At 43.6% G+C, this 17787-nt stretch overlaps 1 protein-coding gene across 1 annotated transcript; it reads left to right on the top strand.

Moving 5' to 3' along the window:
- Window positions 1–1299: 1299 nt before the first annotated feature.
- On the top strand, window positions 1300–16379 carry LOC308114590 (arf-GAP with SH3 domain, ANK repeat and PH domain-containing protein 1-like; the record flags this gene model as incomplete). Its single annotated transcript, XM_080471610.1, has 28 exons — window positions 1300–1425; window positions 2693–2765; window positions 2873–3003; window positions 3138–3212; window positions 3736–3785; window positions 3888–4017; window positions 4095–4180; window positions 4255–4330; window positions 4432–4518; window positions 5120–5220; window positions 5307–5376; window positions 5840–5927; window positions 6184–6232; window positions 7222–7388; window positions 7535–7668; window positions 8022–8113; window positions 8198–8384; window positions 8464–8549; window positions 9275–9390; window positions 10408–10475; window positions 10648–10755; window positions 10844–11081; window positions 13264–13404; window positions 13484–13559; window positions 14099–14163; window positions 15085–15566; window positions 15651–15773; window positions 15866–16379. 28 exons carry the CDS (start codon window positions 1300–1302, stop codon window positions 15938–15940), a joined length of 3300 nt encoding a protein of 1099 aa, XP_080327736.1. The 3' UTR covers window positions 15941–16379.
- Between the last annotated feature and the right edge of the window lie 1408 nt (window positions 16380–17787).

Raw genomic sequence — 17787 nt, 5'->3', positions numbered from 1 at the left:
TTAGCTTTTGCTTTTTCTTTGTCTGCTTATTTGTTCTTAAAATGTTTCAGAAAATAAAACTCTGGCTAAATTGATAGTAATAGATTATGTCAATTACTTCAAATGAGTGTAATTTTTTAGATTTATTATTAAAATGTTTAAAACTGATATCTCCCATACTCTAGTATAATTTACACATTTTGCTTTATTATAAAGAACAACCATGAATAGTTTAATTGGTATTCTTGTAGTCAAAAGTTTTATTCTCCTAACGTGACAGAATTCAAATTTCATGTTTACAAATTTCTAAATATTATCAACATTGGTAAATATGGAATATTGAAAAGGTGCAAATCATGTCATTTCATCCTCTCCTCCCAAAAATCTATTGTTCCTTTGCTATTGTTTCTTTGACATCTTCTTAATTAACTTGTAAATATTTCCTTTTGTAATTTCTTCTAGTCTCATGTTTTTTCTCTGTATTTAGTGTTTGCACCAACCCACCAGAACAAATTCCTTATATTGTGTGAACTATACGTTGCAATAAATCTGTTTCCGATTGTGATCTGACCTTAAATACATCCCAAGGATACACAATATATTGGGGATTTATTGTTGTCATGATATCGACATGAGCAAAAATCTGTACACATTATGAAAAACTTGCTGAACTGAGATGAACAGTTTCAATGCACTTTGCATTCAGATACTGGAAATCTAAATTGACAATCTTAAACATGAGAGAAAAGTTCAACTGATCTTTCTTTATAACACTGAAATCCAACATGAGTGTTTTTGCAAACCACATTATTTTTACATTACTGAACCATAGTATTATAAATTTCATGTTTGCCTAACAAAGTCCGGCGTCAGTAAACCCAGCAGCACAAATCCAAGAAAATAGATAACATTACAAATAAAGAATACTTGAATAATGATTGAAGTCTTTGAAAAGAGACATTTTCTGTCGGCCCTTATACTTATTTCACTTTAGAATCTGTGAACTTCTTGCAGATGTTGAACCAAAATGTGGTGTTTTGGGAAAGTAATGCTGAAGGTGTGTACAAGATCCTGCAGAGGCAGCGTATCAGAGGATGCCGCCGCTGTGGTTTTATTGTGGAAGCTGCACCGGGTCAGTCGCGGCCTGTGATTGTTGTCTTGACATGTGGAGGAATGAATCATCAGGAGGAGACAGACTGAGGACCGATGAGACGCTCAGAAGACATCTGATCCGAGACCAGCTGCAGGGAGCCTCCGCAGTCCAACGCAGGTGCAGGTCCCTGAACGCACCCTGTGTGTGCGTGCGTGTGCGCGTGAAGGATGCCGGACCATATCTCAGTGAGCGAGTTCCTATCCGAGACCACCGAGGACTACAACTCCCCCACCACGTCCAGCTTCACCACCCGGCTGCAGAGCTGCAGGAACACCGTCAGCATCCTGGAGGAGGTGCGCACCGACCTGTCTGTCTGCCTGCCTGCCTGCCTGTCCTGTCCGCGTGCATGTGCGTGCATGTGTCAGCCAAACCCTTCTCCTCTGCAGATGTAGTGTCATTCCGTGTGCGTGGATTCTGTTGAGGGGTGCAGAGACTCTCTGCCGCCCTCCGCGGTCTGTTTATGCAGAGTGAGACTGCGGGAAAAAAGAAAAAAAAAAAAAAACAACCAGCTGATGCTCAAAGTTAAATTACCCCGAGCAGAGCGCTGATTGGTGGGAGACACGCAGCCCGAGGAGGTGTGATCCCATCCCGACTCGGAACACAGCCGGTGGTTTGGGGTCTGGAGCTGAGAGATGCTCGGTTTGAAGGGCTTGTCCGGAGGAGACAGCTTCACCTTGAAGGCTCCATGAGACCTGACCGCAGCTGCTGCCCAGCCTGTTATTTTAAGGTCTAATTATACAATGAAGGCACTCCAGATGGCAATCTACAGATTGTAGAGGGGGTATAGTTTCCCAAACTGACAATCAACATGAACACATTCTTTCATTGCTTTCAGTGAGGGACATTCACAATATACGTCTCCGCATCAAATACAATCAAGGCTGGTGCAGTTCAGTCAGACAGAAACTGAGAATGGCGAAGATCTCAATGTGTTTTTATTTATTCGTTCATATTTACGTTAAAGCCACACTGTGGACTCAGCCACGCTACTTTCACCAACTGGAGACGGATACGATGAAGGTGATGATGATGGCCATGGTGATTGGAGTCGCGCCACAGGATCGCCTTGACGACCTACATCCTCCAGCCAGGTTGCCATAGCAACAAGGCATCATCCAAAACACACTCACACATGCTAATTCTGTCTGCTGATGCGAAGACCTACGGTCACGCGATGCGTTCACAAGCGCCTAAACCTGACCAGAACAAAAACCAGAACTGATCCACCTCGTTCAGTTTAAAAGCTGAAAGTCGAGCCTCTCGGGTGAATTAAAGTGTCATTAACTGGGAAACTAAACTTGGGCCGCCACTTCAATCAGAATTGATCCTGAACTTTAACTGTGGCCAGTCAGAAGAGGAGCCTGAATCGGATTCAGAGAGCAACAAGATCCGACTGTGATGTCTGGGATTGTCCTTGGTTAAATAATGTTTTTTATAAAAGATGCATGGATCACAGAAGGAAATAGAACTAAACCAGCACTGGATCTTCAGCCTGAGCTGAACAAATAAACAGAACCTGAAAATGGATTTTCAACAAATGTCTCTCTCGTCTTTCCTCAGGCTCTGGATCAGGACCGCTCATCCCTCCAAAAGGTGAAGAAGTCAGTTAAATCCATCTTCAACTCAGGACAAGGTATGGTTCATGAGTTCCATGACGACAGTTCAATCAGTTATTAGTTTTTCTTAGTGATTAGAAACTTTGCATTTTCTGTAAATTGATTTGTGATTGTGTTGGAGCAGAGCATGCTGGGAATCAGGAGAGCTTCAGTCAGGCTCTGGATCGACTCGGTGGAAACAACTCGGAGCTCGGAGCTGCTTTCGTTAAGTTCTCCTGCCTCGTTAAAGAACTCGCCGCTCTGCTCAAGAACTTGGTCAGTCAGTTAATCACTTATTGTTCAAGTATCATGGATCAATAGTCAATCGCCACAAATTAATGACAGGTACAAACAGTCGGCGGTGTGATGGTGTGGCTGATTTGTTTGTTGTTGTTTTTTATGTGGTTCAGCTGCAGAGCCTGAGTCATAACGTCGTGTTCACCTTGGACTCTCTGCTGAAAGGAGACCTGAAAGGAGTAAAAGGGGTGAGTCCTAAATACCTGAACCGTCACACAACTGAACCGTCAGTCCTACACATCCTCAAACTCCTTAACCAACAAACACATGAACCATCAATCACTTGAAACATAGAATATCTTAACCAACAGGCACCTTGGGGAAGCATCTTCAACACCAAAGAAATCTGAAATCTTAATCACCAAATATCCATGAAACATCAGAACCATCCAACTTAAACCAGAACCACCCGTCACTTAAATTGTTGTTCAAATTAACCAATGAAAATGTGAATCATGAGAAATGTGTACCATCAAACGGTTTTACCACCAAACACCTGAACCATCAATTACCTGAATCAGGAATCACTTTGACCAACAAAAAACAATAAACAAGCACCTCAACTACTAAAAATCTGAACCAACGTGTGAACCAACAAACACCGGAATCATTGAACAATTAAATAGCTGCACGCAGGAAGCATCCCCCAGCTCAGTTGAAGTGTTGAACCTCTTCATTCCCTAAATGTCATTGCTTTGTTTCTCCCATCAGGATCTGAAGAAACCTTTTGATAAAGCCTGGAAGGATTACGAGACCAAGTTGTGAGTCTTTTAATATTGTGAACCTTCCGGCAGAGCTCATAGCTGATGTAGCTATTTGGATCTGTCACTCAGATCAGATTGATCTCCTTGTCCGGTTTTCAGCACCAAGATTGAGAAGGAGAAGCGTGAGCACGCCAAACAGCATGGGATGATCCGCACTGAGATCACCGGGGCTGAGATCGCAGAGGAGATGGAGAAGGAAAGGAGGGTATTCCAACTGCAAATGTGTGAGGTAACATGACGCTTCTGTCTGCGTTGTCTCGGAGCGTGATGACCGTGTCGGGACTGATGGACGTCTTTCTCCAACAGTACCTCATTAAAGTGAACGAGATAAAGACGAAGAAGGGCGTTGACCTGCTGCAGAACCTTATCAAGTATTACCACGCTCAGTGCAAGTAAGCCCTGCAGCTTCACCTTCAATCCTGGCTTTCAGTTTGCGGTGGCTCTGAGCTTCCTGTCGTCTTTCCAGTTTTTTCCAGGACGGGTTGAAAACAGCCGACAAGCTCAAGCAGTACATCGAAAGGCTGGCCGCCGACCTTTACAACGTAGGATCACTTGATATCTCCTGTGTGAATCAATAAATCCATTCGGGAAGTGTTGTTTACCTCTGACAGGTGAGCTGACACCTCTGTCCTTGTCTGCGCAGATCAAACAGAGTCAGGATGAAGAGAAGAAGCAGCTCACGACTCTCAGAGATCTGATCAGAAGCTCGATGCAGCTGGACCAGAGAGAGGTAGAGCGGGTCTATCCAGTCCAGTCCTTGGCAGAGAAGGGTGGACTGTTATACGACAGGATAGGGGAGGAGAATATCAAGAATGGGGTGAAGTCCTAACAGAATAGAGTAACTTGTCACTTAGGACATGACGGGAGCAAGGAGGCTTTAGCACAATGGGGGTGGAGGTGGAGACAAGAAAGGTCTTAAGAGGACAGGAGAGTGACCAGCAGTGGGTAGAATGACAAGAATCAGGGACATGGGACTGACTGCAGGGGGTTAGATGAGACAAAAAGGGGGTAGGGTCAACCAGGGCAGAGGTCAGAAAGAGTCTAATATTACATGTATAGTTGAAAATAATGGAGTTTTAGCTTTGTCAGTGATTCAAATGGAAAACTGAACCCTGCTTCGCTCATGTAGTGACCTTTGACCTCTCTCTTGTCTCTTTCCTTCTTTCTGTGACTGAAGTCCAGAAGAGTGAGTCTTCATCTCTTCCTTCACACATCTTGAGCTGTTTAATTTGAGTTGTGTGGTGCTTTTGCATGTGTGTCTACACACTTGTGCAGTATTACGAACATGTGTGGTGGCCGCGTCCGTGCCAACATCTCCTCTGTGCCGTCAGGACTCTCAGAGTAAGCAGAGCGGCTACAGCATGCACCAGCTGCAGGGGAATAAGGAGTTTGGCAGCGAGAAGCGGGGATACCTGATGAAGAAGAGCGACGGGTATGAAACGCGTGACTGCAGATATGGACGTGCAGTCAAGAGTTTGATTTCACATAAATTCATATTGGCTGTGTCTGCGTGTACAGGCTCAGGAAGGTGTGGCAGAGGAGGAAGTGTTCGGTCAAGAGTGGCGTTCTCACGATTTCTCATGCGACGGTGAGTTCATCTTCGGTGTGAGAGGAGTACCGCACGGCATTGTCCTCGGGCCTTTGCCCTTTTGATGTCTCACTAAACTGCATCAAAAAAACAAAAAAAATGAAGTCTTCAGATGAGTTTATTTGTCTGTCTGCAGACTTTATGGTCTGTCGTCGCTGACTTGAACAGTTGTTTGTTTTGTTATCAGCCAACAGTTATTTTTAAGGTTTCAGATATTAGCCAAACAGGTTGAGGCGGCGTCATTTCTGATAAAAGCTTTCAGAGAACCAATCAGACTTCAGCAGGTAGACGGGAAGCTCTTATCCCAGCTTTAATGGATCGCATGCTTTCAGTCACATGATGAAATATTGATGAGTCGCTCTGATGTCAGATTACAGCACACGCTGATGATAACCATCAGAGGTCGGCGCCGCCGCTTGGCAGTGATAACAAACTGAGTCTTACAGTGAGTTTATGTGTGCAGTCCAACAGACAGCCGGTCAGATTGAACCTGCTTACCTGTCAGGTGAAACCCAGCGCCGAGGACAAGAAGTGCTTCGACCTGATCTCTCGTGAGTCTCGGTTCCTTCCTGCATCCACCTGACGTCACAGATTTAATGCTGAGTCACTTCGACTACCTAATACATTTATCTGAATGCAAAGATACCTTCAAAACATTATACTAACACTCTATGTAGAACTATACGGCTTGTCAAGTAAAGTTTGTTCGCTGATTTCTACTGCTAATTCAGATTATGTACGTTTCTAATAATTCCTTTGCCACAGCGAGATGTTTGGAATTGCTCTGACTCTTTCATTGTGCTGCAGACAATCGGACGTACCACTTCCAGGCCGAGGATGAGCAGGAGTTTGTCAGGTGAGATTCCCCATCACTACGTTTTACTTCAATTCTTGGAAGTTTTCAGAGGTTTTGGTCTCCATCTTGCACCTGCTTTTCTCCGTCAGTTACCACTTTTATCTATACATCATCTGATTGCTCCCTTCCTATTGAAATCCCTCACTTCATTTGTTTGTACAATTTTAAAAAATTGCTTTACATCATAATGACAAAAACTATATCACCTGAAAGCTTTTAGAAGGCGAACTGGTGAAAGTCTTTTATTTTCTCCATTAACAAGAAAGAAAACTAAACAATACAATAAATAGCAAAAGCTTCCAAACATATGAATGAAAATGGAGCAGAAAGAAGAAAAAATGTATATACTGCCCTTTTGTGTCAAACAATGAAATTACAATAGGCATGAAAAACAAACAAAAATGACTTTCAAGTGTGAGAGTTATTAGAGTTATTTATCATGACAACACTATGAAACTCCTACTTCACTTCTTTGTTTTTTAAACAATATGCTGATTTTAATCACTTTTTTAATCTCGAGAGTGAGTGTGTTTGCCTCCTTAAGTAATCTTTACCTTCTCTTTTCGTAAATTTGTTCTGAACATTGACTGGTAAGGTTTGTTAATGTGGATGTTTGTTTTACTTTCTATGCTTTTCAATAGAATAGAAATAAAAAATATTGATAAAAGTCATTTGCAGGAATGAGACATTGAAATAGTTGATAAGAGTCTAAATAATCAGCCATAGGGGAAATATTGAATACATGTTTAAATCATGTGCTTTTTTTTCCTCCGGATCTATTAGATTGATAATGTTTTTGTATTTTTAGACTCTAATTTTCCTAAACTACTGTAGTACTGTAATCTCTCTGTACTTCTCTCTGAACATTCAAGCAAATTTCATTTCACCTCCTTTGAATGACCGTGTGTGTGTGTGTGTGTGTGTGTGTGTGTGTGTGTGTGTGTGCGTGTGTGTGTGTGTGTGTGTGTGTGTGTGTGTGTGTGTTGCAGCTGGGTGTCTGTGCTGACCAACAGTAAAGAGGAGGCCCTGAACGTGGCGTTTCAGGGCGGAGCTCAGAGTTCAGTTGTGGAGGAAGAGGAGGAGCTCACTAAGAGCATCATCGACGAGGTGCTGCGGTCATCTGGCAACGACTCCTGCTGTGACTGTGGAGCTGCAGGTGTGTGTGTGTGTGTGTGTGTGTGTGTGTGTGTGTGTGTGTGTGTGTGTGTGTGTGTGTGTGTGTGTGTGTGTGTGTGTGTGTGTGTGTGTGTGTGTGTGTGTGTGTGTGCTGAGGTGACTGTGTGGCCTCTCGGCTGTGTTCAGATCCTCGCTGGCTCTCCACCAACCTGGGCGTCCTGACCTGCATCGAGTGCTCGGGGATCCACAGAGAGATGGGAGTCCACGTGTCCCGGATCCAGAGTCTGGAGCTGGACAAGCTGGGCACCTCTGAACTGCTGGTGTGTGTTTGTGTGTGTTTGTGTGTTCCGTCTACCCTTGACCTGACCGTCTTTTCACCATTACTTTGACCTCTTCCTTTCTTTCTTTCTTTCTTTCTTTCTTTCTTTCTTTCTTTCTTTCTTTCTGCCCCAATTTTCCTGATTTATTCTTTCCCATCTTATTTGTTTTCTTCAATATTTGTTTACACTATCTTTCTTAAGTATATTTTTCTCTCTTTTCATCTTTTTTCTTTCTTTCATCAATCTTTCTGTCTCTACTCTCTCCCCTAATTTCCCCAATTTATTTTTTCCCATCTTATTTATTCACACCTATTGACCGTCTCTCGCTCTCTCGCTCGCTCTCTCTCTCTCAGCTGGTCAAGAATGTGGGGAACTGTAGTTTCAATGAGATCCTGGAGTCCAGCCTGCAGACCTTGTCTCTGAAGCCGACTCCCTCCAGCGACATGTGAGTGTTTGTCCGGTCTCTTGGTTTCCTCCCTCCTCCTCCTCCTCCTCCAGTCGCACACATGCTCATCACCTCAGTCTGCAGGACTGCGAGGAAGGAGTTCATCAACGCCAAGTACATGGACCACAGATTCGCCAGGCGCACCATCTCCACAGGAACCAGCGGGCTGGACGAGCTGAACGAAGCCGTGCGTTCCCGGGACCTGCTGTCAATCGTCCAGCTGTTTGCTGAGGGGGTGGAGCTTCTGCAGCCCCTCCCTGACGCAGGAAAGGTGCGCGCGACACATTTGTTCAGTATTCATTGTCTTTGAGGTGAGATTTGTATCCTTGAAGTTTTCCTCTTCTCTTCAGGAAGCGGGAGAGACGGCTCTTCACTACTACGTTCGGACAGCTGATAACTCCTCCCTCCACCTGGTGGACTTCCTGGTACAGAACAGGTGAGGACCTCAGTGTATATATTCTTGTTGAATGGCTCCGAGACGCTGATGGGGATTAATTTGTACTCGCATAATCCTTGATAGATGAACTGAAAATTAGCGGATTTCCGAAACGGTAGTTGCGTAATGCCTACTTTCACCAGCAGGTGTCACTTTTGTTAAATCAATTCTGCAATGATTTGATAAATTATCACTCCTACAGTTATGCACAGTAATACAGCCACGTGCAAGATAAGCCTTGCTGAAGTAATTATCTTATCAAATGTCGTAAAAATTTACGGAATAACGATAAATGTGACTTTTCTGCGGATAATTCGCTTGCACCGTTTTGAACGATTTTTGTCTCCAAATAAATAGTGACGCGAAATATCCAAAACATTTTGACAAGGAACTAGTGGTCACATGTTGAAGTGAAGTGATAATTGTAGTTTAATTGTTTCCAATTCTTTACTTAAATCAAAATTTGAAGGCTGTGATATATCGTCAAAGTACTGAACTCTTTTAAAGATATTGTTAGCAGCTCAATATTATTATTATTATTATCTTACACCTGAGTGGCTCAAACTTCTTCTTACTGGCATGACAGTCTGGAGGAGACTCCTCTTTCATCTTTTTACATCTGGCTCACAGAAAAGGCACCAATAGACACAGAAGGGGATCGCCCCCTCGTTTCTATCGTGTTGGTCGACATCACTGATGTGTTGATATTATGGATGTGTCCACAGTGGCAATCTGGATGGACAGACGGACGCAGGAAACACGGCTTTGCATTACTGCTGTCTGTACAACAAGCCTCAGTGTGTGAAGCTGCTGCTGAGAGGAAAACCCGACATCCACATCGGTAAGGACAAAACCTGCGGTCCTGAGATAAACATATACTCCTCACAGGGGGCCACGTTCACTCTCTGTCCAGGGGTCCGGATGAGTAACAAGACATCATAACAACCTTCGAATACATTCATAGGGAATGTTTTAATTTGTTTTAGTGCACGTAGCGGCACATTATGTTATAATGAATCAATGTAATCAATTTTCACTTCATTGTGTAATAATGCTGCATTGCAATAGTTATTACATAATGTAGCGCTATGAAGCATGACTTCATTATAAAAACAATACATTGCTCAACTCAACTTAAAAACAACCCCAGCTGAACCAAAGTGCTGTACATAAAATAAAAATAGAGGTGCGCGCAGTAAAAGAAATTGATAAATACAATAAAATGGCATCTCAAAATGGGCTAAAAGCCGATGAATAAAAACGGATCTTAGGATTAGTTGTAGAAATGCACAGTGGACGGGCTTTCCTGATCCACATTTCATATATTTTTACACAACATGAAGAAGTTGAAATTTGCAAAGAAAAATAAGTAAATTTCCACATTATGCCTCCTGGAACAAAATACCACGAAATGGAACAAAACCAAGTTTTCTATTTACACCATTTTTGCAGCGATTACAAGCAACAAGATAGCTTTCACTGTTACATTACTGATCTCTCAGCACAAGTTTGTTACTCTCACAAAAACACTAATTCCAAAGTACATTGATTAGCAACAGAAGTTACTTTTATTGAAAAATTCCTGTCAGTTTTTTTCATTGTAATCTTTACACGGGTGGGCTGGTTTAGGACCCCTCATTCCACAGAAAGTCTTGTTTGTAAGAATTTTTTTTTCCACGCAGCAAATGTCAATAACTCAGGTCTGGACTTTAAATCCTCTGGTTTTAATGTCGTCAGTTTCATCCCGGTAGAGAGTGTAGAATCAGTTGTTTTGAGGCCAGCTTATCGCAAACACAGATACAAGTAATATAACTCAGATTTTGTGATATCTCACATCATGTTGTCTGTGTTTTCTCAGCCAATCAGGATGGAGAGGCAGCTCTGGACTTGGCCCGCCGACTCAAGAACTCTCAATGTGAAGAACTGGTGAGAACTTCTCGGGTCCCTTTTAAACATCCAGTGATTCAGGACAGGGAACAGACGAGTTGAAAGCAGCAGCTATTGCAGGAGCTGTTGTGTTTTTGAGGGATTCTTGGCTCAGCGATGCTGTATGACTCTGAGTTGAACATTGTGTTTATAACATAATGTCTGTCTCCAGTTAATAGAGGCCGTTTCCGGCAGATTCAACCCTCACGTTCATGTCGAATATGAGTGGAACCTCCGACTCGATGAACTGGATGAGAGCGACGACGAGCTGGATGACAAGGTGACGCAAAGCAAACCGAACAACAGAGATTTGGCTGAACAGATCCTCTCTGTCCTGTCTTCTGACCCTCTTCCTCCTCCTCCCACAGCCCAGTCCAGTGAAGAAGGAGCGCTCCCTTCGTCCTCAGAGCTTCTGTCCGTCATCAAGTCTGTCCTCTCAGGAGAAGCTCTCCCTGCCAAGCTCTTTTGTCCCCCCCCATAGGGACAAGCAGCGGCTCTCCTATGGGGCTTTTGCAAACCCTGTGTATAGCACCTCCTCCGACACTCCTCCGTCCCCCGGACCTGACACGTCAGGACCGTCGCCGACGGCTCGGGGCCAGAGCAAAGGTACACATCACTGCTTCTCAAGACGCTGAGGGGTTCAAGTGCTCTTGAAGCTGGTTTGAATCGGAGTTTTCAAAGGTGGCTTACAGATACTGTAACTTATAGAGCAGAGTGTGGGTTTGTAAATAGATTTGATTTTCTTGTGGAAAGTCAGTTTTCAGGGTAGGATTCCTTAAAGTGAAACCTGTCACAGGGCTTTTCATAACAGATTTAGGGGATTCTCAAATTCCCAAGTTCGCATAAGTTTTGAAAGTAGGTACAAAGGTGGGTGAAGGGATCTTGAAGGTACGATCGGGGTTCTGACCTTGAGGTGTTTGAAATGATTGATTCACTCTCTCTTAGCATTTGTTGGTGTTTCGTGATTTCTGTTTGAGAACTTTATTGTTTGTGCAATAAGGGACAGTTTTTAGAGGTCCAGATGGTTCTATTGGAAGGACTTCCAGAGAGGTAGGAGTTCAGGGAAGTAGGACAGACGGCATCCAGAGGTCTGCTGCTTTGTAGTGGCCCCCAAGTCTGAAGCGAGCTGAGATGACTGCATGTCTCACAGATTGAGCTTAAGGGAGTCACAAGAAGTTTGAATTCTTTGACGATGCGTCCACTCTTTCTGGCTGGATCCAGTTAAATCGTTCTGCTTTTTAGTAGTGTCCACTTAGTGTTGCACTTCTACCCATGGGGACTGTTTCGTTTTTATTTGTGAGTTGATGGACTTGACGATTGTTGGAGAATTGCTATCGAGACATGCGTGATGAAATTTTCAGGATCGATATTTTCTGAAAGAATTTCAGGGTTTCACTGGGTCATTCCAGAAGTCTCTGTGGGTTTTTATGCCCTGTGGTCATAAGATTTCATTGGTAGATTAATCACTCTGGATTATTATTCAGCTCTTTGCAGGCCTCTGGGTGTAATTAAGGAGGCAGCCAGTTCACTTAGATTCCCGATTGCCTGGGTGGGATATGGTTGATAATGTTTTTGTGGTTAACACGTTTTCAAGTTTTTTAAAACTGCAGACAGTATGCATACAATGGTATTTCTCATTAGGTAGGTTTTTGTTATTCATGTTAAAAACATCAAACAAGATATTTGTGATACATTGCAAATCACCGAAATGAATTTTGAACTCCTGTGAATTTGTTGAGACTCGCAGGGAGCTGCTGCACAGTGAAATAGAGGCTTTAGAACCATAAGCCTCAGAGCAGCTTCATCACTCGATGGAAATCACACCAAAAGTTATCGCACCAACTCTAAAGCTGCTGCAGCGTCTGGTGCCTCAGAAATAAATGACACTATATCACCACAAGTACTTGCTCGCCTGCCGTCACATATGAACTTGACTGCCATTGTTAAACTAGAACGGGCACTCGATAGAGTACATACCTTCGCCAACGCCACATTTATCATCGTGGAAACCAATAGATCACAAGGTTATATGATTCACCACACCACTCATTCCGTCATGGTCGTTTGGATTGCTTCATGTCATCACTGTTTGACACGGATGTACACACATTTTACAATTTCCGTGTGACCCCCCCAAACTTTGACCCCCAACCGTCAACCAAGGTAATGAGGTCACTGCATCATGTGGAATATCAGAGGATATGGAATTGATAACTGAACATTTTGGTGTTGGTTTGACATCAATCATATTATAAACGACCGCATTATATACCTTTACCTTTGGCACACTCCGTATCAAAACTAAGTTCTGGAGCTAACCTGAAGATCACAGGAAGTTTGGAGGTCTGTAGTGGTTGACTGTACAGAAAGTTGACCTCTGACCTCTGTGCGCCTCAATATCTGCTGGCCCAGCTCTGTGATTTTTCATGGCTGAGTTGCCGTTGTTCCCAATCGCTTCCACTTTGCTATAGTACTAACAGTTGATTGTGAGAAAAATTTCGCAGCTGGTCTTATTGCACAGTTGGCATCCCATCTTTGTAGCAGGCTGGAATTCACCGAGCTCTTTTACTAATGTTTGTAGAAATAGACTACATGCAGAGTTGCTCGGTTTTATTGATTGGAACACTTGAATTCAATTTGGAGGGTTGAGTAAATAATGTATTTTGCCACACGAGTTCAGACACAACAAATCTTTGTTGGTTTGATTTAGAAACTGTTGCAGCTCTGCTCCTCGCTATTATCACGTGTTTGGTGAAACATGCATCAAATGTTGTGGTTGTTTCTCCAGGCTCCACCTCGAATCCCCCCGTCTCCCTCCCTCTAACCTCCCAGAGCAGTGGAGGAACCCTGAAGAAGAGACCCCCTCCCCCTCCGCCGGGGCACAAGCGCACCTCGTCCGACCCACCGAGCCCCGTCCCTACTGGGAAAGGTAACGTCTCAGTTGCGTCACCCACTGGAAAAAACTTTCAGCCGTCGCTTGTATTAAGATCTGCTTGTTTTCCATACAGGAAGTGAGATGACGCCCCCACCTGGAAATAGAGTCTCATCTGCTGCCAAGTTTGAAGGACTGCAGCAGCAGCAGAGGTACATTTAAGAGGCGCTGACACATTCTGGAAAGATTTTTTTCCTACCAGTGTATCTGCTGAAGGCTCCATAGGATTATAAGATCATGAACTGGATTCCATAAATTTGGGTAAAAGCTTTGACAGCTTGATGTTTCTCATTGCTGGATGAGATATGATGAGAACTAAGATTTACTTCAGTTTTGCAAAATTAACCTTATCCTGTATGTCATCTATGTACGCCACCAGGAAAATAGATAAACAAACCATGATTTGAGCTGTAGTTATAGTAATATTGATGTACATGGAAAAATGTTGCTATGGAAGTAAAATGAAGAATAAGGAGAATTCTTAGAATCCATCAAACTGTCATCTTGGTGCAGACATAACATCACATACTGTATTTAAAGTCATTATTAAAGATATCATAGTGATTGCTCCTCTGCCGTCTTAGACGGGCAAAATTTACCGTCTAGAATTTGTTGTGTCTAAAATAAATGACAATACAAAGCTGCTGACCAGTCATAAGGTTGACCATGGATCTCTTCCGAACTTTTCCAGTACGACCTCCGGCAACACCAAGTCCACTCTTGGACCCCGAGTTTTACCAAAACTACCTCAAAAAGGTGAGACACAACGTTCTCACTCTTTACAGGGATGGCCACAGGTAAAAAGAATTTCAGCTGAAGGTTGGGGGTCTTTTGGGGCCATTCGCCCTCCTGAATGTTAAGGTTTTAAGCAATTTCTATCCATTTTAAAGCCATTTTAACTATATTTTGAACAACAACATCATAAGAACACCTGGAATCAATCTTACATGTTTAATGAAAAACAACTTACACAGTCTTTCTGGTATCTGCTGGACAGCCAGAGTATGAAGGATTAACATAAATAACTATCTTTTTTCATTGAGTCCACACTTCTTCACGTGAAAATCGTACTGGTAAACAATAAGATGTTTATTTTCTTAACTTTCAAAATATATACTAACAATGAATTTGTTTATTCAACTGATTTTGGTTCAAGTTACAGAAGTAAAGTGCAGAGTTGATAAAGACAAGTGCATAAATGAACAATTCAACGTAACATATGTACTGTAAATCTCTTTCATTCATTAGCTCCAAATGATGGGGTTTTTTTTGTTATTAAATATTTTTCATATTCCAACATCACTCGAATCTATCAAGCCTCACACAATATGGCTGACTGAGAATGAAATGAAACGGGCCTTTTTCTGGTGGAAGTCGTTCATTCTCAGGCAATCACTGATCCACTAACTAATTCTTTATATAAGACATGATTCAATTCCTGTTGTTAGCGAGACAGTAGCAGAACATTTGGTTTCGATACGATTAATCTAACCTTTATCCTTGATGACGGATTTAGACATTTTACAACACTGACCAGTTTGAATTTTGAATCGGCGGAAATCCGCGGCTCCGCAGATAATTGCCACCCCTGTCGGTAGGATTATTTATTTTGTTCACCCGTTGGAGCCGTTTGTGTCTTAAACCCGCACTCTGACATTGTTCTATGTTTCTCCACAGTGGCTCTCAGAAAGATCGACACCATTCACCTCCCATCTGTGGACAAACCTGGTCAGCCTGGAGACTCCCCACACAAACCCCCGCCTTCCCCCTCCTCCCAGTCGGACCCCCAGAAGTCACCCCCCTTCATTGATGCCTCACCCAAAGCCCCCCTCACTCCAGTAGACTCCTCCCAAAGAGCCCCATCGACTGAGAAGCCCCCGCTCTCCGATCTTCCTCCCAAGCCTCACCTGTCTGACCTTCCGCCAAAGCCTCTTCTCAGAGACCTCCCGCCGAAGCCCCAGATCACAGAGCTCCCCCCTAAACCCACGCCCAGTGACAGACCCGGGCCTGCCCCCGCCACTGCTGATGCTCAGGTGATGCTGGAAGCAGAGAGCCAGGCACCGGTCCATTCGGGGGAGCCGTCAACTCAACCGGTCATTGATGAGTCACCGCCGGGGGCCGTAGAGATGCCCGTACCTCTGCCTCGCAAAATCAACTCTGTAAGACCCTTCGTCATCAGATATATGTGCAGCTTCATGAGGACAGCAGGGTCACCTCATGTCTTTGGTCGTCATTTGTTTCAGATGAAAAGCAAAGTCCGGAGAGTGAAAACCATCTACGACTGTCAGGCTGACAATGACGACGAGCTGACCTTCGCTGAGGGAGAGGTCATCATCGTCACTGGAGAGGAGGACCAGGAGTGGTGGGTAGGTATCAATGAGCTTCGTCATCAACCCGATAACAAACCGCAGTTCGATAGAAAACTCCTAACTCTGTGATGCCTCTGCTGTTTCTACAGATTGGACACATAGAAGGGGAGCCAGAGAGGAAAGGTGTCTTCCCCATGTCCTTTGTTCACATCCTTTCTGACTGACAGGGTCGAGCATGCAGCTGACGCCCACCTCCGCAAGCCCCGCCCACTTGCAAAGTCCAGGCGAGTGACAGTGGACAGAGTTAGTCTGCAGACCAATGGGAAAACACTAACAAAGCCAGTTGCAGATACTAAACCCTTGCTGTAAATAGACCCGACTATGCTACCAACAGTGTTACCTTAGCAACCCAGCATGCAGACCCAGGCGGGCCGTAGCAATGGCGTCTCCAGAGAAGGAAAAGATCCAGGTGACAGGACAGGCTCGAGGACCAGAGGAAAGGAGGCCCTTGGGGAGGTTGAGAAGACGGGTGAGACGTAAATGTAGCCTTTACCTTGTGACCACCGGTGCCCCCTGCAGGCAGCTCATCACACTGAAGCACAAGACAAAGCACAACAGAAACGCTTCTGCTTCGTATTGTCCGTCTGACAACACTGCTGACACAAAAAGCACAAAAAAAACTAATGAACTCTCAGAATCCCAATGACCTTTCTACAACGTCTTCTTCTGTGGCTGCCGGATCAAATCGCTGCTCTGCTGTTTTATTAGGGTCCACAAGAGTCCTGCTCTAGTTTAGCCGGCACCTATTGAGTAATTAGTGAATCGAATTAGGCCAGATTAGTGATTTTAACTTTGGGTTTTCACTGCAGGACTCCAGGGTCCCTCACGTTTCCTCTTCAGGGAGAAGCAACTTGTCTGCAAAAACCTTTAGTGATGCAAAACGGGGAACACTGTAAAAATCCGAAACCTGCTGCGTCTGACTCCAGAAGGAGAAGCAGGAAAACAGTTCTCTGTGTGTCTCTTCTGATGCCAGTTTCTGTTTCCTATGTTCACAGTAGCTTCTGTCCGTCAGTGTGACGTTTCCTTCTCTTTAGATTCCTCCGACCTTCGTAGTTACTGTCTGTTCTTGTCTGTAGATACACACCTGTTGCTGGTACCGTCCTGTCTCATCTGGATTTATCTCAGCAAAGTCACACGGTTTCCCCTGAAGTTCTATTCAATTCATAAAGGAGTTTTATTCACCTTAAAGGAGAAGTCAACAATGAGCTTTAGAAATATTCAAAGGGAGAGTTTGAACCTGAAAAGTATGATTACCAAACAAAGGAGGACCAAGAAGGGATCCTTGTGGAAGACCAGAGAGAAGAAAGAGAAACCCGTCAGACAGATAGTTGATTGGTTGTTGGAAACGTTAATATATATTTAAAGAATTTGCTCAAAAACATGTAGCATGCCAACATGAACATATCTACAAAATTTATAATGACTAATATTTAATCAAAAATGTTCAAAGGCATTAATAATAGATGAATGGTTAGAATGTTTCATGGATGCTGTTTACCAGCATGCTAAGCCTAAAATACCTTGAATAAAATGAAAGGCAAATAGTAATCTTTTCTTCAGGAAGGTTTGAGTCATTCATTTAGGAGGCGTTGCGCCATAAAATGTATAATTAAGATGTTCAAAATGATTAAATCTGGAGAGTCTGTAAATGTATATATACTCTAAATTCCTTTCTCTCCAAATAATCCAAAACAATTCTTCATCCAGAGTTAGTTAAGGGACTGAAATGTGTCTTGTAACCTTGTCAGTAAGTGGGAAAGTCATGTGAATTGGTGGATTTATGATGAAATCAAAGTGCTTGTGTTTGCTTGTGTGAGCAGTGGTGGCGGTAGAGGTTGGAGAAGTGGACTTGGGATCCGGCTGTCACTGGTTGGAGTCCCACAGCTGATACTTTACCACTATGGGTCCCTGAGCAAGACCCCTGACCCCCATCACCTCTGCATCCTAGAAATAGGTTTGGGTCAATGTGGAAAAAAAGGAATTTCCCCAGTGGGACTAATACATTTAGTTG

This window comes from Lipophrys pholis (genome assembly GCF_963383615.2).
Source record: "Lipophrys pholis genome assembly, chromosome: 1".
Lineage (NCBI taxonomy): Eukaryota > Metazoa > Chordata > Actinopteri > Blenniiformes > Blenniidae > Lipophrys > Lipophrys pholis.
This window is presented reverse-complemented; position numbering and strand designations above follow the sequence as displayed.